At 47.5% G+C, this 23,146-nt stretch overlaps 1 protein-coding gene across 1 annotated transcript; it reads left to right on the top strand.

The window, feature by feature from the left end:
• Positions 1–16,576: 16,576 nt before the first annotated feature.
• ITPRIPL2 (ITPRIP like 2) lies at positions 16,577–20,040 on the top strand. Its single transcript, XM_055253814.2, has one exon. The coding sequence runs from the start codon at positions 17,822–17,824 to the stop codon at positions 19,427–19,429; it is 1,608 nt and encodes a 535-aa protein (XP_055109789.2). The 5' UTR covers positions 16,577–17,821; the 3' UTR covers positions 19,430–20,040.
• The last annotated feature ends 3,106 nt before the right edge of the window (positions 20,041–23,146 follow it).

A 23,146-nucleotide genomic window follows, 5' to 3' on the forward strand; every position in this document is an offset into this window, starting at 1 on the left:
ATTTCTTGAGTCCAGGAGTTCGAGACCAGCTTGGGCAACATAGCAAGACCCCCATCTCTAAAAAAACAAAAAACGAAGAGCATTGTGTTTAGGTGTCATTGGATTTTGTGATGAGGCTTCTCTGTTTCACCCTAAGGGAAAAACTGGAAGTGATTTGGTTACCCAAGGAGACATTAACATAACATGAAAAAAAGTGACTGATATTCCATACCAGCCACCTTTTCCAGATCAGAAGGTTCCAGTTAACCTGCTCATCATTAAATTAGTATGCTACAAGGCCAGGGGGTGGCTCACCCCTCTAATCCCAGTACTTTGGGAGGCCGAGGCGGGTGGATCACTTGAGGTCAGGAGTTCGAGACCAGCCTGGCCAATATGGTGGAACCCTATCTCTCCTAAAAGTACAAAAATTAGCTGGGCGTGCTGGCAGACGCCTGCAATCCCAGCTACTCAGGCGGCTGAGGCAGGAGAATCCCTTGAACCTGGGAGGTGGAAGTTGCAGTGAGCTGAGAAAAAAAAACGAAAAAAAATTAGTATGGGACAACTCTCTGCATCTTTTCTGAAAATTCCTGCAGTCTTATCCTATCTCTGCTGAAGGCAAAAGCAGACACTTGTGTGAAACCCAACTTCAGCACCATCTTCTGTGAAACCCAACTTCAGCACCGTCTTCTTTTTTTTTTTCTTAAGACAGAGTCTTGCTCTGTTGCCCAGGCTGGAGTGCAGTGATGTGATCACAGCTCACTGCAGCCTCGACCTCCTGGGCTCAAGTGATCCTCCCACCTCACACCCAGATAATTTTTAAATTTTTGTGAAGAGATGGGGGTCACTCTCTGTTGCCCAGGCTGGTCTCAAACTCCTGGGCTCAAGCGATCCTCCCACCTAAGTCTCCCAAAATGCTGAGATTTACAGGTGTGTGTCAATTTCAGGTCTGACTGGATCCAGAAGTTCCAGTGAAGCCAATTTCTATCTCTAGCCTTTTGATCCTTTCCTCTCCAGCAAGGCTTTTCTTTGCAATGACAGGACACCTGGCAGCATCTCCAGGCTTACTCAACCAGTACCCTTGATGGGAAAAGGGCTTTTCTTTCTTAATTTTCCAGCAAAAGCTCCAAGATCGACTCTGGAGTAAATTGCACATGGCCTCAAATTCTCTGCAGCTCCTTCCACTGTGAGGTGGCATGTATTACTCCAGTCCCTGCATCTGGGCTGGATTTGTGACTTGTTTTGAACAATAGAATGTGGTAAAAGTGACAGTGACAATGTATGAGTTTCAAGCCTAAGACAACATGATTTCAGCCTTTGCTCTGGATTTCTTTGAATGCTGCTGTCACATAAACAAGACTGAAATGGCCTACTAGAGGATGGGAAATTACATGGAGCAGAGATAAGCAGTCCCAGGTGTGGAACCCCTAGACCAGCCAGCTTAACAACCACCAGACATAAGAGTGAGACCATCCTAGATCACTCAGCTCCAGCCAAGCCACCAAGAGACCACACAGATGAGTTGAATTGGCCTAGGCCAGATGAACCACTCTGCCAACCCACAGAATTATAAAAAATAATAAATATTTGTTAGTGAAGACTTCAAGTTTGGGGATGTTTGTTATGCAGCAGAAGCTAACTGATACTTTCTTATTGGATCAGCTTGGATCACTTTCCCACTCTGAAACACACAGTGAGCAGGGGTGTAGTGGACAGGCCTAGGTCATGTGTTTTTTCCTGGAGTTGGCCATTGGGGCCAGATCAATGAACTGAGAACTGGGGAGGTGTGGAGAAAAATCAGGGTGCTGTCACCAGAAGAAGGGAGAAAGAATGCCAAAGAGAATGAAACAAGAGACATCCACTGGAGTGTTCTAACCCCATAATAGTAATTGATGAAAGTTTGAATTTATGGTCTTAATTCTAGTTCTCATTTGTAAAACTGACCCAAAGACAATGCCGCCCACTTTGATATTCAATTCAAAGAATCCTCATGATGGAGAAGTAAGGGCACTGGTGTGGGAGTCAGGTGGAACTGAGCTCAAGTTTTGGTTCCATCTGCCCATATTTGGATGCACACATACATTTTAGAATCCTTCTGAATTTCAGTTTCCTCCTCTGTAAAATGGGTGATGATGTTAATATTGACCTTAAAAATTGGCCATGACACTTTGGGGGGCCAAAGCGGGAGAATCTCATGAGTCAAGGAGTTCAAGACCAGCCTGGGCAACATGGTGAGACCCCTGTGTCTACAGAACATTAAAAAATTAGCTGGACATGATGGCATGCACCTGCAGTCCCAACTAGTTGGGAACCTGAGGTGGAAGGATCACTTCAGCCCAGGAGGTCAAAGCTGCAGTTAGCTGTGTTTGTGCCACTGTACTCCAGCCTGGGTGACAGAGCAAGACTCTGTCTCAAAACAAACAAAAAGCAAAAACAAAAACCAAAACCTAGCTATGAGTTTTAGTAATAATGCATATGCAAAGCGCAGCACTTGACACATAGCAAGGGCTTGAGAATGTGGACAATTGTTAAGTATGAGTTGAATCATGAACTGTGGATGCACCCATGTGCCAAGAAATCAGGTCTCAGTAAGTAGGTGGCAGAATTTGCCACTGTGCCTATCTAGAGAGCAGGAAATATGATGGTTCAGGGCTTCTCTGCTGTGTTTCCATCCACTGCTGCAGGGTCTTTTCTTCCTTCTCCACCAGAGAGATGCAAACATCAAGTGATCCTTTTTTTGGGCATCAAAACACACAGGGTCCTCTTGGCTTTTGGGAATATAAAAGAGTCACTCTTTTTCTCCTTGGGATGAAACTGATGGAGGATTACTTGCAATAAAGGGAATCCTGGACGGGACATGGTTCTGTTCCTGCTGGTTGGGAGGCCGTGACAACTACGTCTATGGACACACAGTCACAGGTTGTGTGTGGCTGGGCTATAGTTTAGGGACACCTGTCTAACCATCCATGTATTTAGTAATGACTTAGTGGCTTCTGGTGTGTTGATGCGGGTTTTCCTTTCCCTCAATGTTTTAGATTTCATGAAGCATTAAAATTAATTCAACAATTATTTATGTATTGAGTGACTATCTATGCCAGGCACTGGATAGGTGACAAGGAACAAAGCAGACAAAAGCCCTGTCCACATTTTTGAGTGGCAGAAGGTAAAGTATTTGAGGGATTAACCTAGAATTGCCAACTTTTCATTTTACTAAGTTAGGACTTAAGGAGAGAAGAGAAGCTGCTTTGACTATCATTAGTATCAGCTTTCCCCTAGAAGAAAATGGTTATTTTCATGTCTAACAGAGTGGAAGTGTATATTCTTAGAGTATTTTTTTAGTGGCTTAAAACAATAAACATTTATTATCTCACACAGTTTTTGTGGGTCAGAAGCCTAGAAGCAGCTTCACTGAGTGGCTCTAGCTCAAGATCTCTCATGAAGTTGCAGTCAAGATCTCAGCTGAGGCTGCATTATCTGAAGGCTTGACTGAGGCTGGCAGAAGTGATTCCAATATGGCTCAGCACACACCTAGCAGGTTAGTGCTGATTGTTGGCAGGCAGGCAGCTTCAGTTTTTCAGCATGTGGGCCTCCCCACAGGGTCCTTGAGTGCCCTCACAACAGGACAGCTGTCTTCTTTTGGAGCACATTATCCAAAAAGAACAGATTTTTGAAATAACTATACTGAAACCACATCCCATACAGATTTAAATTATTGGAATTCAGCTACCCAAACAAAAATGCTCTGGGGTAGGAAGAGAATGCTTTATTTTATGTATGTGTGTGTGTATGTATGTATGTATGTATGTATGTATGTATGTATGTACAGATAGAGTCTTGCCCTGTCACCCAGGCTTGAGTGCAGTGGTGCAATCACAGCTCACTGCAGACTCAACCTCCTGGGCTCAAGGGATCCTCCCACCTCAGCCTCCTGAGTAGCCGGGATTCCAGGCACACACCACTGTACCCAGCTAATTTTTGTATTGTTTTGTAGAGACAGGTTCCGCCATGTTGCCTAGGTTGGTCTCAAACTCCTGAGCTCAAGTGGTCTTCCCGCCTTGGCCTCCCCAAGTGATGGGATTACAGGCTTGAGCCACCACACCCAGCCGCGAATGCTTTGAATAGTGTTGGCAATCTCCCTCATCTTTCTTCTGATGTAAAGGGATCATGTCCCTCAATATTTGTTTTTTTTCTTTTTTATGCTAATGAAACACTTACATTTAGCAGGACACATGGAATTTAGGATAGACTACATTTCCCAGTCTTCATTGCTAGTCTGACATTATCTCACATTGTGTGCATCACACTTTGCTGAGTGTTGAAAGGTATATGTACACAACTTGGCTCCTAAACTGAAACCAACTCCTTCATCAAATGCTCAACTGAGCATTCTCCCTTAACATTTTATTTACATTTTTCCCCAAACATACAGAGAAATGGAAGGAATTGTGTGGTGAACACCCATATACCCACAACCTAGATTCTACCATTAACTTTTAATTCTACCATTAACGTTTAACTCAACTGGCCTTATCTCATGTCTATTCCTTTATCCACCCCCTCTCCACTCATCAATTCATCTTATTTTTTGATGCATTTTAAAAGCAATTGCTGAGGTCAGTATACTTCACCCCTAACTCCTTCAGCATGCACATCACTCACTAGAATCCAATATGTGTTTATGATTTTTTGAGATCAAATCTAGATACCGTGAAATGCACAAATCTAAAGTGGACCATTCAATAAGTTTTGACAAATGTGTAATTCAAACTCCTACGCTGATAGAACAAAGGTAATTTGAAGTAAATACAAATTTCATTTTCTATGTGCTGACTTAGAAATGTCCCTGACCTGTAAGATGAGACTCCACCGTAAATTGAGCTTTACAAAAAAAAAAAAAAAAAAAATCCCATCATATGTCTTATTTTGTTCCTTTTGCCTCAAACCATGGAAAAAAAGCATCAGATATTTATTTGGAAAAACTTACTTGAAGCAGTGTGTAGGGTGATTAAAGGTATAATGTAGGAAGCATAGGTTTGAATCTGGCTGCCTGATCTCATACAGTGTATGTATCCTGCCAATGCCTTAGTTTCCCTGTCTGCAAAATGGGGATAAAGATAGAACCTACCGGCCAGCAAAGTGGCTCATGCCTATAATCCCAGCACTTTGAGAGGCCAAGGTAGGAGGATCACTTGAGTTCAGGAGTTTGAGACCAGTCTGAGCGACAGTGTGAGGCCTCATCTCTTTAAAAAATTAAAAAATTAGTGGGGAGTGGTGGTGCATGTCCATTAAGTTGTTCTTTTTTTTCTTTTTTTGAGATAGAGTCTCGCTCTGTTGCCCAGGGTGGAGTGCAGTGGCGTGACGTCAGCTCACTGCAACCTCTGCCTCCCAGCTCAAGTGATTCTCCTGCCTCAGTCTCCTGAATAGCTGGGATTACAGGCACATGCCACCATGCCTGGCTAATTTTTGTATTTTTAGTAGAGACGGGGTTTCACCATGTTAGTCAGGCTGGTCTTGAACTCCCAGCCTAGTGATCTGCCCGCCTAGGCCTCCCAAAGTGCTGGGATTACAGGTGTGAGCCACTGCACCCGGCCCATAACGTTGTTCTTTGTTGTGAGGGCTGAATGAGTTAAATCAAGTGCCTAATTAGAACATTGCCTGTCCCCTAGTAAATGTTCAAGACAGCTGCTCTCATCACCACAATGCTAGCAGGAGACCAGGAAGAGGGGCTCTTGTGTTTGACATGTTAACTTTGTAGACAACAGCTTTCTGCCCTCGGTAGCTTTATGTCCCACTCACTTCTGAGTTTCTTTGGTCCTGTTGGCCCTCCAGGCAGAATTTAATGACTGTCAAAATTCTCACCATGACATCACCAGACAATGTCAGCAGGAAGTCGGCGTCCATAAAATGACTCGAACTGGAAGAACTGGAGCAGGTGGGGGATCGGGTTCTCAGTCTTTAATTGTCTTGGCTTTATAGTGTACATCTCATGGCCCTGGAGTTAATATCGTAGCAGTTTATTGGCACCAAATTGCATTACAGACTCATTAGCTCTCTCATGGCCCTTCATCTCTGCCACACCAAAGCTGTCCTTTGACTGATGTTGGTTTCATTATTCATGACTCTTATAGAGACAGTGGCCTCTAAAATAGAGACCAGGGAAGAGCATTTTTCTTTCTTTCTTTTCTTTTCTTTTTTTTTTTTTTTTTTTTTTTTGAGACGGAGTTTAGCTCTTGTTGACCAGGCTGGAGTGCGATGGCACAATCTCGGCTCACTGCAACCTCTGCCTCCCGGGTTCAAGTGATTCTCCTGCCTCAGTATCCCAAGTGGCTGGGATTACAGACACACACCACTGCGCCCAGCTAATTTTGTAATTTCAGTACAGATGGGGTTTCTCCAAGTTGGTCAGGCTGGTCTCGAACTCCCGACTTCAGGTGATCCGCCCACCTCCGCCTCCCAAAGTGCTGGGATTATAGGTGTGAGCCACCGTGCCCGGCCGGAAGAGCATTTTTCTAATGAAAGGTTCTTTAGCAATCCAGGGCTACTTTGCTGGACTTCTGAAATAAGATTCATTCCTTCTTTTGTTCTGTTGGTCTTATAGGTAATTGAGCACCTATAAGACAGACATGGACCCTGCTCTCAAAGCAACTTATAATATATTTGAAAATACACTTAATTAGAAATCACAATTAGCATGGGACTGATCCAACGGTGGCTCATGGAGCAGGTGCTGTTGGTTGCCTACTATAGCAAAGGGTGATGAGTGTCCCCCAATATTTATTCTCTCTTTCTTACAGTAATGAAACACTTACGTTTAGCAAGACACATAGAATCTAGGATAATGAGTATATCTCCCAGTCTCCTCTGCTGTTATATGTGGTCATGTGTCTAAGTTACGGGATTTCTGCAAAAGATTTCCTTGCTGTAAAATAGAGATCCCCCTAAAAAAAGAGTGCCAACTCAGTAAAGCACCAGGCATGGTGCTAGGTCCATTTTCTGATGGATGTTGCTACGTCTGGATGTGATGCCTGGATCCATGGCTGCCACTGTGTAACCAGGAGGAAAGTTAGTCTGAAGATATCAGAGCAGAAAGATGGAAGGAACTTGATGTCATGGTTGAGTCATTTAATAAGCAAGCCTGGAGCCACTCCACCTCCAGATGTCCTGTTATGTAAGGTTGTAACATGTCTTTGTTGTTTAAATTAGAAGAGTGAGGGCCTTCTGTTACTTGCAGATGAGAGCATCCTAACCAAACAGCATGGTACACAGAGTCCATCGTGGCCTGCCTTGTGGCCCACTCTCCAGTCTCATCTCTCAGTATTGCTTTCTCCAGTCCCAAACTTCAGACCCACTGCATTTCAAACCATGGTCTTTCATTTCTCCAGGATTCCATGCATGATGTGACTTCTGCCCAGGATGCCCTTCTCCATCTCTTTATCTAACAATGATCAATTCATCCTCCAAATCAGCAGGCATCTCTTCCAGGAAGCCTTTTGTACCAGACCCAGCTTATGGGCCACCCCAGATCCATTTGGCCCCATCTGCACTCCTGGGCCTTAGCCACTTGCCTTGTTTCGTGTGGGTGTGTGTGTGTGTGTGTGTGTGTGTGTTTTGAGGCAGGGTCTTGTTCTGTTGCCTAGGCTGGTGTGCAGTGGCATGATCAGGGCTCCCTGCAGCTGCAGCCTCCCAGGGCTCAAGCAATCCTCCCACCTCAGCCACCTGAGTAGCTGGGACTACAAGTGTACACCACTTCATCTGGCTAATTTTTTTAAAATAATTTTTTTGTAGAGACAGGGTCTCACTGTGTTGCCCAGGCTAGCCTCAAATTCCTGGACTCAAGTGATCCTCCCACCTCGGCCTCCCACAGTGTTGGGATTCCAGGTGTGAACCATCGTACCTGGCCTGCCTTGTTTCTTAACAAGAGCAGCTCTAGCAAGGGATCATTCTATTTTCACAGCTGGAAAGAACTGGCTGCCACCACGCCTGCCACAGACTAAGGACCTCTTTGTGTGGTGCTGACCGATAAGGAGAGACCACCCACATTTACAGGCAGGGACTTTCAGGGACGCTGGCTTCTTCCTCAGCCGATGACATGGCCCGGAGTGGTGGCAGTAAATATCCTGTGGGTATCCTTTGACCAACAAGAGACAGGAGATGGGAAGAATCATCAGCTCAATTGTTTGCCCTTTTTTCTCCCCAACTGTTTAGAGATTAAGAGGCTCTGTGCAGCCTCTTTGAAGTGGATGGAGGAACCAGCTGTGTTTGCTGCAAAGCTTCCTTGGGCTTGAACCACTCCCCATAAAACACTCATAGGCAAGCCATACCCTTAGGTTCTGTTTTCTGAGGATCTGGGCTAAAGAGCCTCCCTACCCCATGCTGCCACCATCCAACCCATCTGGGTGGCAAGGAAGAGACACATTCGGACGATCTCAGACTCCAGCAGGGATTGTTAGAAGGATCACAGGGAACCCAGACAGCACTACTTACTCAAGCCAGAAAAAGAGCTGTAAGGTCATTCAGGCCCCACGGCAGCTTTTGTGCTCCCAGATCAACTCCAATAGCCCACTATTCTTGGACTCAGCTATTTGGTCCCCTTGCTTCTTCCTACTCTCCCCTGACCTGCCGTGGTTTCCATTGCCCCTGGCCTTTGCCTACTCTATAGCTTCTGCTGATTTATGGCTTTTGCTTAATTCTGAATTCTCCTTTCTCAGGGCTTCTGTGTCCCATTCCCATTCATTCAGACTCCCCAAGAGAGAAGATCGGCATGGGTTGCTTGGTTGCCATTCAGTACTGGGTGGCATTGTTGGCAAAGTTGTGCATTGGGCTCCCTTGTTACTGGTGGTCCTGGTCCAGTAACTTGAGAGTGTTTAGAAACATCTGCATCAACTTGACATTGCTGTGACATTTACAAGAGTGTGACTGACAGGCTCATCTTTCTAGGCACAGGTCAGTGTGGATAATCTCCAAATAAAGATAGGCCTGGTCAAATAGTGAACATGCAAGGTGATGTTCACAATTTTTTTTGTGTAGAGATGAGATCTTGCTCTTTTGCCCAGACTGATCTCGAATCCCTGGTCTCAAGCAATGCCCCCACCTTGGCCTCCCAAAGTCCTGAGATTACAGGCACCAGCCACCTCACCTGGCCAAAAGGAGATTTTTAATAAAATAATCGTCAAAAGTCTAAGTTGCCTGTGAATTGCACATGACATGAGCTATGTAATAGTCTTGTATAGTAGAACCAACAGGAAATTTTAAATAACAAACCAGCAACAGGTCATTTATCACAGAGAGTTTGAGAATCACTGGGAAGGCTGCAGTAAAGGAATCTGAGCGGAACTTCCAGAAATAACTCTTAAGCCACAGAGCAGAAACTGGGCCACCAAGGAAGCCGCCGCCTCTGTCCCCACCAGGAAGCTGCGAGCAGAAACTGGGCCACCAAGGAAGCCGCCACCTCTTTCCCCACCAGGAAGCTGCCTGCAGAACCAGGGCCCCTGCTCCAGCTGTGGAGTTTCAGAACCACCCCCTCTCTGCCGCCAGCCACACTAGCAAAGCGGGTGTCTCGTGTGGCTCCTGTCTTCGTGCCAGGAAATGTGGGAATGTGTTTTACTTCCCAGCTCCTGCTGTAGAAGCTCCTTAGAGGAAAGCTGAAACGAATGGCTAGTAAATGGAGCCACGGTGTCCATTCAAAAATTCTACACTTCCATGACAACAGGACTGATGCCCTGTTCCCCTAAGCAGTCACATGCTCCTTGACCACAAGCATATGCACATTTTGTTTATATTACCTGGAATGGTCTCCTTGAAGTTCTGCTGGTCAAAATCCTATTCATTCATTCATTCATTCATTCATTCATTCAACAAATCTCTGTAAAGTACCAGGCGTGGCGTAGGCTACTCGGGATACCAGAATGAATATGGCAAAGTTCCTGACTTCAAAAGCCTCATCATCTGGTTAGGGAAATAGACATGAACATAAACTACACTGCTCTTTTCCTTTCTGTCCTGTGAAGCCCTTTACAATGTAAAAGAGTGAAGCACAGGGACGAAGAGTCCAACTCTGTAGTCAGACTTGCCAGCTGCGTGACTTTTTGGAGACAGGTCTCTCCCGCTCACCCAGGCTGAAGTGCAGTAGTGCAATCATCAGGCTCACTGCAGCCTCAACCTCTCAGGCCCAAGTGATCCTCCTGCCTCAGCCTCCTGAGTAGCTGGGACAATAGGCGCACAACACCACACCCAGCTAATTTTTTTTTTTATGACAGGGTCTCACTATGTTGCCCAGGCTGGAGTGTGATTTTTATTTTCATTTATTTATTTATTTATTTTGAGATGGAGTCTTGCTCTGTCATCCAGGCTAAAGTGCAGTGGCACAATCTTGGCTCACTGCAACCTCCACCTCCTGGGTTCAAGTGATTCTCATGCCTCAGCCTCCTGAGTAGCTGGGATTACAGGCATGTGCCACCATGCCCAGCTAATTTTTATATCCTTAATAGAGACAGGGTTTCACCATGTTGGCCAGGTTGTTCTCGAACTTGTGACCCCAAGTGATCCACCCACCTTGGCCTCCCAAAGTGCTGAGATTACAGGCATGAGCCATTACACCCGGCCCCTGGAGTGTTTTTTAATAAGTTACTTAACCTCTCTCAGCCTCACTTTTCTTTTTTTCTTTTCTTTTTTCTTTTTTTTTTTGAGACGGAGTCTAGCACTGTCACCCGGGCTGGTGTGAGTGATCTCGGCTTGCTGCAACCTCTGCCTCCTGGGTTCAAGCGATTCTCCTACCTCAGCCTCCTGAGTAGCTAGGATTACAGGTGTGAGCCACCATGCCCAGCTAATTTTTTGTATTTTTAGTACAGACAGGGTTTCACTATGTTGGCCAGGCTGGTCCTCACTTTTCTCATATGTGAATGGCAATAATAACAGCACCTGCCTCATTGGGTTTGTTCTGAGCATTCCAAGAGATACTGCTGAGGAATCGCCACATCTAGGAGGCAGGTGATACAGGCATCAAATGGGCTATCATTTCCTGTCCTTCAAAACCTGGTTACATATTACTTCTCCATGAGCTCCCCCTGCTCCCGCTGTGGGAAATGAATCACTTCTCTCTCTTTTCCTCTCATCAGTGCTCACATTCATCCTCTGTGAGACACGCCTCCAAGACATCAGAAACTCTGGGAGGAGTGTCTATATATATACTTGCTAAGCTACTGAAAACAAAAGCCTTAGTAGTGACCTTTGTCAAATATTAAATGCTAAAGGAGATTTGTTTTTTGGTTCCTTTTTATTTTTTTTTTTTGGTTTGTTTTGAGACCGGGTCTCGCTCTGTTGCCCAGGCTGGAATGCAGTGACGCAATCATGACTCACTGCAGCTTCAACCTCCTGGGCTCAGGTGAACCTCCCACCTCAGCCTCATGGGTAGCTGGGACTACAGGTGTGTGTCACACTCCGTTGCCCAGGTTGGAGTGCAGTGGCACGATTTCGGCTCACTGCAACCTCCGCCTCCCAGGTTCAAGCAATTCATGCCTCAGCCTCCTGAGTAGCTGGGATTACAGGCATGTGCCACCATGCCTGGCTAATTTTTTGTATTTTCAGTAGAGACGGGGTTTCGCCATGTTGCCCAGGCTAGTCACGAATTCCTGAGCTCAGACAATCCACCTGCCTTGGCTTCCCAAAGTGCTAGGATTACAGGCATGAGCCACTGTGCCCGGCCAACAGTGACAATTTTCTTAATCCACCCACACACTGTGTATGTACCATTTTCTTCCGTAAACTCAAAGCCCTGTGTTTTCGTTCACATTCCCCTTGGCCTAGCACATGTTAAGAACCCACAAATATGAGCAGTAAATTAAGGAATGAATAAATTTGTATTTGCTCTGACACAAATAGTAGATTTGCCAAATGCAAAGTTCTGAGGCCTGTACCTTGAGCCCTTTAGAGGAAAGGAGCTATGGAAACAGATTACAGGCAGGAAAAATAGCAATAGTAATACGTCATTTACTCCGTGTAGCGGGGGTGAATTATGGTCCTCCCAAATATACGTTCTCATCCTAACCCCTAGAACCTGTGAATGTGACCTTCTTTGAAAAAAAGGGTCTTTGTAGACATGATTTAATTTAAGAATCTTTAAATTAAGGATCTTTAAATTACAGATCTCCAGTTGAGATCAATGGGATTACCCTAGTGTATTCTAAATCCAATGACAGGTGTCCTTATAAGAAACAGAAGGCCAGCCACGGTGGCTCACACTTGTAATCCTAGCTCTTTGGGAGGCTGAGACAGGAGGATTGCTTGAGTCCAGGAGTTCGAGAGCAGCCTGGGCAACACAGTGAGTGAGACCCCATCTCTACAAAAAATAAAAAGTTAGCTGGGCGTGGTGGTGCACACCGTAGTCACAGCTATTCAAGGAGGCTAAGGCAGGAGGATCATTTGAGCCCAGGAGGTGAGGTCAAGGATGTGGAGAGCCATGATCACCCACTGTACTCCAGCCCAGCCTGGGTGACAGAATGAGAACCTGTTTGAAAAAAAGAAAAGAAAAGAAACAGAAAAGGAGAAGGCTCAGACCCAGAGGAGAAGGCCACGCAAAATGTACGCAGAGATGGGAGTGAGGCAGCCACAAGCCAAGGGGTCCTGGAGCCTCCGGAAGCTGTAAGAGGCAAGGAGGGATTCTCCCCTGGGGCCTCGAAAGGGAGCACAGCCCTGCAGATACCCTTTCAGATTCCTGCTTTTGAGAACTCTGAGAGAATACATTTCTGTTGCTTAAACCATCTGGTTTGTGGTATTTTGTGACAGTAGCCTCAAGGTACATTGAGCGTGTTTGTATGACCCTCGAGCTGAGATTAGTTTTTATATTTTTTTTAGAGTTAGGGTCTCGTTCTGTCATCCAGGCTGGAATGCAGTGGTATGATCATAGTTCACAGCTCACAGCAGCCTCGACATCCTAGACTCAAATGATCCTCCTGTCTTAGCCTCCTGAGTAGCTGGGACTACAGGTGTGCACCAACACACCCAGCTAGCTTTTTTTGTTTTGTTTTGGTTTTTTTCTAGAGACAGGGTCTCACTGTGTTGCCCAGGCTGGTCTTGAACTCCTGGGCTCAAGCAATCCTCCTGCTTTGGCCTCCCAAAGTGTTGGGATTACAGGCATGAACTGCTGTGCCCAGCAGGTTTTTATATTTTTAATCGGTTGAAAAAAATCAAAAGAAGTGTATTTCATGACACATAAAAATATTACAAAATTCAAATTTCAGCATCTATAAATAAATTTGATGGGAACAGCCCTATCCACTCATTGACAGATCATCTCTAGCTGCTGTAGTGGGTTGATCGTGTCTCCCTAAAAGGTAAGTTCAAATCCTAACTCCTGGACGTGTGCAGGTGACCTTATTTGGGTCTTTGTAGAGGTCATCAAGTTAAGATGGATTAGGGTGGGCCCTAAATTCAATGAATAGTGTCCTTATATGAGAAAGGAGGGCAAGATTTGGATACAAAGACCTAGAAATATGCACAGGGAAGAAGGCCAAATAAAGACAGAGGCAGCCGGGTCCAGTGGCTTACTCCTGCAATCCCAGAACTTTGGGAGGCCAAGGGGGGTGGATCATCTCAGGTGGCAAGTTTGAGACTGGCCTGACCAACCTGGAGAAACCCTGTCTCTACTAAAAATACAAAATTAGCTGGGCGTGATGGCACATGCCTGTAATCCCAGCTACTGGGGAGGCTGAGGCAGGAGAATCGCTTGAACTCGGGAGGCAGAGGTTGCAGTGAGCCGAGATCACACCATTGCACTCCAGCCTGGGCAACAAGAGTGAAACTCCGTCTCAAAAAAAAAAAAAAAAAAAAAAAAAGACAGAGGTAGAGGGATGCAGCTATTAGTAAAAAAAAAAAAAAAAAAAAAAAAAAAAAGGCAAAAACCGCAATTATTTTTGCACCAACCTAACGCAAGCCGAAGTTTGCCAAGCAACGGCCCCAAACCCAGCTATTTGGGGCTACAGCAGTGGACCTGAGTAGTTGTAGTAGAGATTTTATGACACCCAAGCCTAAAATATTTACTCTGTGGCCCTTTACAAAAAGTGTGAGCCAGGCCAGGCACGGTGGCTCATGCCTGTAATCCCAGCACTTTGGGAAGCCAAGGCAGGAAGATCACTTGAAGCCAGGAGTTTAAGACCAGCCTGGGCAACATAGTGAGACCCCATGTCTATAAAAAATTTAAAAATTAGCTAGGTGTGGTGCTGCATGCCTATAATTCCAGCTACTTGGGAGGCTGAGGCCGGAGGATCCCTTGAGCCCAGGAGCTCAAGGCTGCAGTGAGCTATGATTGTGCTACTGTGCTCCAGGCTAGGCAAGAGAGCAAGACCTGTTTCTTTAAAAAAAAAAAAATAGTGTTTGCTACCTCTGACCTACAGCATTGCCATTATTTGTATAGTTGGAGATAGCACACCACTATATCTGCCAGGGGAAAAATAAACCACTCTGTTGGTAGCACCCCATTTTATAGATGGCGATATAAAAGCAAAGATAGGTGAAGAGAGTTATCCAAATGAGGTGGCCAGCTGTCATCTCTGCATGCCAAAAACATCTCATCCATCTTTTTCCAGCCGCAGCACCATGACTTTCCTTGGGGGAGAGACACCCCTTCCCAAAGTTCCCACAGTTTGAACAGGGCTGACTCCACCTCTTGGTTCCAGGGTTGGGTACCCAACTGTATTAGTCAGCTCAGGCTGCCTCTACAAATACCATAGATTGGGTGGCTCCAACAACAGAAATTTATTTTCTCCTAGTTCTGGAGGTTAGAAAGTCCAAAGTCAAGGTCTGGTAGGGTTTGGCTTCTGGTGAGGGCTTTTCTCCAAGCTTGCAGATGGTCTTTCTTTGGTCCAACCACATGGAGAGAGAGCCCTCTCTCTCTTCCTCTTACAAGGTCACCAATCCTATCAGATTAGGACCCTATCTTTCTGACCTCATTTAACCTAAATTACTGCCGAAAAGCCCTATCTCCAAATACAGTCACATTGGCCATTAAGGTTTCAACATAGATTTGGATTGGGATTGGTGGGGGCACTACCCGGGCAACGCTAATCAGTGCATTCCCTTGCTTGGTGACTTTAGCATATGACCAAAAACTATCCCAAGTCATGGCACTTACCACAACTTTGAGAAAAGCAAGCCTCTCTGGCCAGGCGCGGAGGCTCACGCCTGTAATCCCAGCACTTTGGGAGGCTGAGGTGGGCAGATCACCTGAGGTCAGGAGTTCAAGACCAGCCTGGACAACATGGTGAAACCCCATTTCTACTAAAAATACAAAAATTAGCCAGGCGTGGTGGCACGTGCCTGTAATCCCAGCTACTCAGGAGGCTGAGTCATGAGAATCACTTGAACCCAGGAGGTGGAGGTTGCAGTGAGCTGACATCGTGCCACTGCACTCCAGCCTGGGAGACAGAGTGAGACTCTGTCTTAAAACAAAACAAAACAAAACAAAATACAGGAAAGGCTCTCTTTTCCTCTGCACTGAAGACAATGTGAGACTAGGGTAGCCAAGGGCATATGGAAAGGACCTGCGGAGAGTACAGCCCACTTAAAAAGCAGAGCTAAGAAGTGAAGGGAGAACAGGTCTGCATTGCATTGAAGCACCTAGATCCAGCTGTACCTGAAATCCCCTCATAGATCTCAGTTAACATGATACAATTGTGTGTGTGTGTGTGTGTGTGTGTGCACGCGCATGCACTTAAGCCAGTTGGAGCTGTGTTTCTGTCATTTGCAACCCTAAGAATCTTGACTGGTAGATGATGATCTCATAGCTAATAGTAGTAGCTGGGATCTGAAGGCAGATCTGCTTAGCTCTCAGAGGCCCAATTTAGGATTTATTGGGAATAACCCAGGAGCCATCTTTTGAGTCCTGGTTCCCAGGTGGCAGCTGGGTTCTAACATGTTTTAATGTATTCACCCTTGCTCTCTTTAAAGGTCAGTGCGAGCAAAGAAGGTGTAATGACTGTGAATAAAGAAAGACAATTATTTAAATAGATCATATTATTTCAGGAAGTGCTCCCTGTTATGAAACAAAACAAGCTTCCTAGGACTGAGGTTCCAATGTAGACCCTGACAAAGGACCCCCAAAATTCCCAGCAGATGAGGAAGGGACCTTCCCTGGGCCCCCTCCTGGGAGTTCTGCCCCTTGGTTTCTGCCCAGCTCCACAAAGGCTGTGTAACCTTGTGGGGGAGGGGGGAAGGGGTGGCAGCTGAACCTGCCTGATCTGAACCTGTTTGTGCCCCTTTCCTCCACTGGGAAAATAATTTTATTTTAATTTAATTTGTTTTATTTTTTAAGAGACAAGAGCCTTGCTCTGTCACTCAGGCTGGAGTGCAATGATGTGATCATAGCTCACTGCAGCCTCGAATTCCTGGCCTCACTCAAGCGTTCTCGCTGCCTCGGTTTCCCAAAGTGCTAGGATTACAGGGGTGAACCAGCATGTTCCACTGAAGTCTCAGGCCAAATGTCACCCCGTCATCCTCTGGCTTCCACAGGGCAGCCACCACCCTCTCACTCCCTCGGGCACTTTTATTTTAGAGCGTTTTCTTCCTGTAGAATCCTTCCCCTCACTTTTTTTTTTTTTTTTTCAGACGGAGTCTCTGTCACCCAGGCTGGAGTATAGTGGCACGATCTCGGCTCACTGCAGCCTCCGCCTCCCGAATTCAAGCCATTCTCCTGCCTCAGCCTCCCGAACAGCTGGGATTTCAGGCACGTGCCACCACGCCTGGCTAATTTTTGTATTTTTAGTAGAGATGGGGGGGCCGGGGGGGGGTCTCACCATGTTGGCCAGGCTAGTCTCGAACTCCTGACCTTCAATGATCCGCCCACTTCGGCCTCTCAAAGTGCTGGGATCACAGGCGTGAGACACTGCGCCCAGCCCCTTCCCTTTTTTGATTCCCACTTTTACAAGGCTGTAAGCTTCACGAAGGACAGAAACCTCATCCATCTAGTCAACTGTGATTTCCCCAGCACTGTGGCTCCGGCCTGGCACATGGTAGGTGCTCGGTGAATACTGGTTTGAACAGAGGACAGCGGCAGACGGCAAGGGCCACTCCTGTGCCAGGGCCTGCCACGCCACCGCGGCTTGTGCGGTGGGGGTGGGGAGGATTGGACAGTCTGGCTGTGCGCCCTCTTCTCCTTTTCAACGTCCCAGTATAACTTCAAGGGAGCGCAACTTCAGAGCCTCCTTGGACGAAGCCACCGCCCCGGAATCAGGGCCTTCCCAGTTCTGCCTTCTGGGAGGGAGGATGGGGGTGGGCCGCGGGAGGCCAGTTCCAAGTGCGTCCTGAAATCCCTCCCGCCGCCCCGCGTCGCTTTAAGGCGGAGGCCCGGGAGGGGGCCGACCCGGCTCGCCAGCTCCACGCTCGGCTCCAGACTCCGGCATTTCCTCCCCGCTAGCTGGCGCGGCCTCGCCTCCCCCTCGGAAGAGGAAACTCCCGGGGTCCGAGTAACAGGGTCAGGCGCGGAGCGGAGCGGCGGGAGAGCCGGGAGGGCCGCCCAGGGTAGGAGGCGAGCCAGGCAGGGCCAGAAGCTGGCCGACGGCGGCGCGCGGGGGCGCCGGGCGGGGAGGGCCGCTGGGCCGGACTCAGCGCGCAGCCGGAGCAGGGCGCGGCCCGGGGCCCGAGAGCGCAGGGCGGGCCGCAGCTGGAAGGAACACTTGAGCTGGGAGAGGAGGCCGAGCTGGAGGGCGGCTTCCCTCGGGCCTGCGATCGGGAAGCGGCCGCGGAGGAGGAGACGGGGACAGCGGGGCTGCCCGGGCGCTGTGCGCATGCTGGGCTGGGGTCGCCGCCGGGGCTTGCCCCCTGGGCTGCTCGGCCACCGCCGCCCCGGGCGCCCGGCATGTCGGTGCACTACACCCTCAATCTACGCGTCTTCTGGCCCCTGGTGACCGGCCTGTGCACCGCCGTGGTGTGCCTCTACCATGTCCTGCGGGGAAGCGGGGGCGCCCGGGCCGAGCCCGCCGACGGCGTGGACGGCGGCTTCCCGCTGCTCAAAGTGGCCGTCCTGCTCCTCCTCAGCTACGTCCTCCTGCGCTGTCGCCACGCTGTCCGGCAGCGCTTTCTGCCCGGGTCTCCCCGTCTGGAGGGTCACGCCGCCTTCTCCTCGAGACACTTCCGAGAGCCGGGCCTCAGCATCCTGCTGGAGAGTTACTACGAGCACGAGGTGCGCCTGTCTCCGCACGTGTTGGGCCACAGCAAGGCGCACGTGAGCCGGATCGTGGGCGAGCTGGTGCGGGCTGGCCGCGCCCGGGGGTCCCCCGGTCTCATTCCTGGCGGGGCGCTGGCCTTGGCCTTCCGCGGGGACTTCATCCAGGTGGGCAGCGCCTACGAGCAACATAAAATCCGCCGGCCCGACAGCTTCGACGTGCTGGTGCCACTGCGCCTCCCGCCGCTTGTGGCGCTGGAGCCACGGAGCCTGGGCGAGGAGCCAGCGCTGGCCCCGGCCTTCCGCGGCTGCTTCTTGTGCGCCCTCAAGGCACCACCCTCACCATCGGGGGCCTCGGGGGGCCACTGGCTTCGGGACTGCAAACCCTTTGCTGATGCCTTCTGCGTGGATGTGCGCGGGCGGCGTCACCTCTCTGCTACTCTGGTGCTGCGCTGGTTCCAGTCGCATCTGCAGCGCTCCTTGGCCACTGTGCGTTACAGCCTGGAGGGGCGCTGTCGGGTCACCTTGACCCCAGGTGGCCTGGAACAGCCCCCCACCTTACACATCTTGCCCTGCCGCACTGACTACGGCTGCTGCCGCCTTTCCATGGCTGTGCGTCTCATCCCCGCTGTCCATCTGGGAGATGGGGTCTTCCTTGTGGCGCCACCACCGCCACCCTTGCCCAGCGCGCCCCTGTTGGAGCTCCCTGAGGGCCTGCGTGCTGAGGCACTGTGGGGTGTGAACACAGCACGCCAGGAGCAGAAGCTGCTGAGTTGGCTGCAGGAACGGGCAGCTCCAGGTGCCTGCTACCTCAAGTGCCTGCAGTTGCTTAAGGCTCTGCGCGATCTGGGCGCCCGTGGGCTGGACTCAGCGGCTGCCACCCAGTGGGGACGCATCCTATCCTCATATGTGCTCAAGACAGTGCTGCTGGCAGTGCTGCTGCGCAAGGGGGCCCCTGGGCAAGGCTGGGACGAGGAGCACCTGGGAAAGTGTTTGGAGGAGTTGGTGCAGTTCCTTAGGGACTGCCTGCTGCGACGCCATACGCTCTTCCACTGCGTTCTGGGCCCCGGTGGGGCGGCTGCAGAGGTGGGTCCCCTGCCCAAGGCACTGAGGGAAGCCGCCCCAGTTGACCTCCTGGCCGCTTTCGACGGGCACGCCCGGGAACTTGCAGCAGCGCGGTTGCTGTCCACGTGGCAAAGGCTGCCCCAGCTTCTCCGGGCCTACGGGGGTCCCCGCTACCTTGCCAGGTGCCCCCCACCCCGGAGTCTGCGCACCCAGGGCTTCCTTGAAGGTGAACCGTAAGCCCTAACAGCACCCCCACCTGACCAAATGCTCCTAAAGCCTTTCCCACTGGGTGGGGGGTGGGAATGGCGGTGAAGCCAGTTAAATGCAAGATTGCAGAAGGCATTGGAAAATTTGGTGGCTGCCACAAGCTTTAGTGGCTTAAATATCACCTCCTCGCTTCACAGTCCAGTATAATATGACATCTTCACACCCACTAGAGTGTCCTGGGCAAACCGTGGGAACAGCAGCCCCAAGAATTGGTTCAAATATTGATTCAAATATTGTTCTGTGTGGACAGATTCTGTAGAAGGATGTGGCTTTTAGAGAAGTCCAGTAGAAGAAGCAAGAACTAGCTGTAGGGAAAGTTCCTTCTGTCGGTTCTTAGACACAGATCTCTCTGCCCAAATTAAAAAAAAAAACACACACTAAAGTATTTGACACAATTACTTGCTAGGTACTGGGTTCCTGATTGTCTTTAAAAAGAAAAATCTGAATCTTTATTTGCAAGTGGAATTGAAGTTCTATTTTAGGGGCTAATGTTCAGAGGAACATAATTTCCACTGTTCAAATTAATATTAATGTATTTTTAAAATGGTGCAATCACAGGTGTTTGATAAGATTGTCAAAAAGTTAAGTCACACAGATGGAAAGATAATCGAGAGTTGGTTAGAGAAACTTCCAGAGAAAATAGCACTTTGTATTGATCAATTCACTCATTTTGTGGTAATTGCTAGCACCAAGCATTGCATCTGAAAGGGAAGCCAGTTATGTTTATTATTAAATGTACAACCTTGAAAAGTGGCCAGCATGCTTGCCTAACTAACATCGCCGCAGGCCACAAGCTGGGATATGTACCTGTCCGTCAACATCCATTCATTAAACTACCTACTCCCAGCCAGACATGGCTGGAACCAAAGTAGCAACCAAATACATATTCAGGACAACACTGGTGAAGGCATAAAACACGTTGGCTTTGGAGAAAGATGTGTTTTAGGCTTTGCCTGTAAAGGTGTTTCTCCAAGGCTGGCTGCTGGCTGGAGACAGAAAACTTTTTTGTTTTAAGGTTTTTAGCAAACTCCTTCACAAAGAGATTTCTTTCTGAGCTTAATGAGCTAATGAAGAGGAAATGCCTGCTGCTTAGCATGTGGTTTGTGCTGGGTCTCTAACCATTGATGGTTCTTCCTTGTCCAGGCAGTCTTACGTGGTCCAAGAGACCTGTTGATTCAGCACAGGTCTCGCAAAACATTTCACTTATAGTTCAGTATCTTGGGCTCTGTGCTTGAAGATCAGTTACTCCCTGGTCATGGGCAGAGGAGACAAATTAGGAAAAGAGAAAGGGAGACAGCCCTTGACGGCAGTCTGTCTCTTTTTTCTCTTTAGGTATCAGTGTCACCAGGTTGGGTGTCTTTTGCAGCTGGGAGGAGCCCGTCCTGGAATTCTTCCTTGTTCTCCCAAATTTATAACAGTCCTCAATTGCAGTTTAAGTTCAGCATGGCCCATGATCTGCTTGCCTGATTGGAAATGCAGCCAGTACAAGTGTTACAAATTGGGATTTTTTTTTTTTCTAAATAAAAACATGTACTTCCTCAGACTCTTGAAGCTAAAATTTGGAAGACAGAAATGGCTATGTGAATAGAATCATTGTTGAAGTTCTGAGCTCTTTTGAGGGAACTCTATAAGCCTTCTTTCTTTAGGGGATCCACTTGCCCGCTGTGGGAAATCACAGTGAGTGATTTACAGGAATCCTTCTCAAAGCTGCACTGGCTTCTTATATTCTTTGCGACCTTGGGCTGAAAGAGAAACAGCTGCAAATGTTGTGCTGTCTCTTTGAGGTCGTCTTGGGGACAGTTCCCTGCAAAGGTCATTCCTAGCTTTTGAGGTCAATGTTACTGCATTGTGCAAAAAAGCCAGTCTGCTAACTTTATGCAAAGATAGAAACTGCACAGTATTTTTTAAAATTAGTTTTTAAAATAAATGCCAAGAGTAGATCTTATATATATATATATATATACATATATATGTGTATATATATATGTATATATACACACACATATATATGTGTGTATATATATATGTATATATATATATATTTCCATACTCAACCACAACTTCCTCTGTACTCATTGTCTACTATAGTGGGGGACATCAAGGGTTGGAAGGATTATAAAGCTTTAAGGCTGGGCGTGGTAGCTCATGCCTATAATCCCAGCACTTTGGGAGGCTGAGGTGGGCGGATCACCTGAGGTCAGGAGTTCAAGACCAGCCTAGCCAACGTAGTGAAACTCCATCTCTACTAAAAAATACAAAAATTAGCCGGGCGTGGTGGCAGGCGCCTGTAATCCCAGCTACTCGGGAGGCTGAGATAGGAGAATTGCTTGAACCCGGGAGGCGAAGGTTGCAGAGAGCCAAGATCACACCACTGCACTCCAGCCTGGGCAACAGAGCGAGACTCCGTCTCAAAAAAAAAAAAAAAAAAAAAAGCTTTAAAAAGCTGAATTTTAGAAATATTTCTAGTGGTGTCAGTGAGTTCGTCTTTTAATAGTATTTTAAAGTATAAATCTGGTAACATACTGTTCTCGTAGTTTTTTTGTTAGTTTTTTTTTTCCAGTTAATTACCCAAAGCCTCATCCATCCTCAAGGTTTTTAAATTTTATTTTTTTAAAATAAATTGTGCATTGTATTTGTGAATTTTTAAAATATTACTGTTTTATTTAAATGCCATGCTGAGCAATTGTTCTCTGTACATGGTAACCAAAACTTAGAGATTTCGATCAATTTTGATCAATGTTTAAGTAAACCAAAACCTGTACTGTGTACAACGGAAATAATATGGCATATTAGCCAGGCATGATGGTTGCCCAAGACAGTTAAATTAAGCTCAATTCTGTATTTTATTAGGGCTCCATTATGTCCTTCATCTGAAATGTACACATTTTTGGTGTATGCTTGGTACTGGAGATTCATATATGCAAATATTCTCATGCAAGAAGGCTCCACAGTAACAACAGCAAAAAGAAAAAATTAGTTGTCCAGCCAGTGCTGGAGGAAAATGTTTTTGGGGAAGATGACTCAGTCATTTTGTGGCGAGACACCCTTCGGTAACTCCCACTGACCAGTCTTGGGAGCCTTCCTGGAATGATCATGGGCTGAGCGGAGATGTTTTTTGCAAAATGAAACTGAAGCCGAAAGAAAGGAGAATTCGAGTGAACCAAGAGAAATCCAAAGACCTGGGGAAGGAGGACTTAAGATGGAAGTGAAGCAAGAGAGGGAAGGGGAAATGAAGTGAAAATGGCGTGAGGGTGTGAGAGAGGTTTGGGTTAGGAAACATGTTTTTAGTGCTATTTCCAACCAGGGGTCGCAAACTCAGCAGCCTGTAGAAACGGGGGTGGGAGGTGGGGGGGAAGCTGTGCTCACCTTTAAAGAGGGGGCCATTGCTTAGCCATGCAGAAAAAATGGGGCAACAAGTTGGAAATCAGTTTTTTTTTTTTTGAAAAGTAAAACTTGATTTTTAAACAAGTAATTAAAAAAATGTCCAAAACACCATGTGGGCCAAACATTTGTTTGAGCCTGGGGGCCAGCAGTTTGCGACCACTGCTTACATAGTTAACACCCCGAGTATGTATATGGTCATATTTTTTGTTTTGGATATGGTAGTGTTATATATACTTGGGGGTGTGATATTTGAAGTCATCTTTATCTCTCAGAGTTAAGCTTTATTGTAGAAGCAAAAAAAAA

The sequence above is a fragment of the Symphalangus syndactylus genome, chromosome 18 (assembly GCF_028878055.3).
Source record: "Symphalangus syndactylus isolate Jambi chromosome 18, NHGRI_mSymSyn1-v2.1_pri, whole genome shotgun sequence".
Lineage (NCBI taxonomy): Eukaryota > Metazoa > Chordata > Mammalia > Primates > Hylobatidae > Symphalangus > Symphalangus syndactylus.

Coding starts and splice junctions, on each gene's coding strand:
- ITPRIPL2 (XM_055253814.2), top strand. CDS start 17,822: ATGTCGGTGCACTACACCCTCAATCTACGCGTCTTCTGGCCCCTGGTG.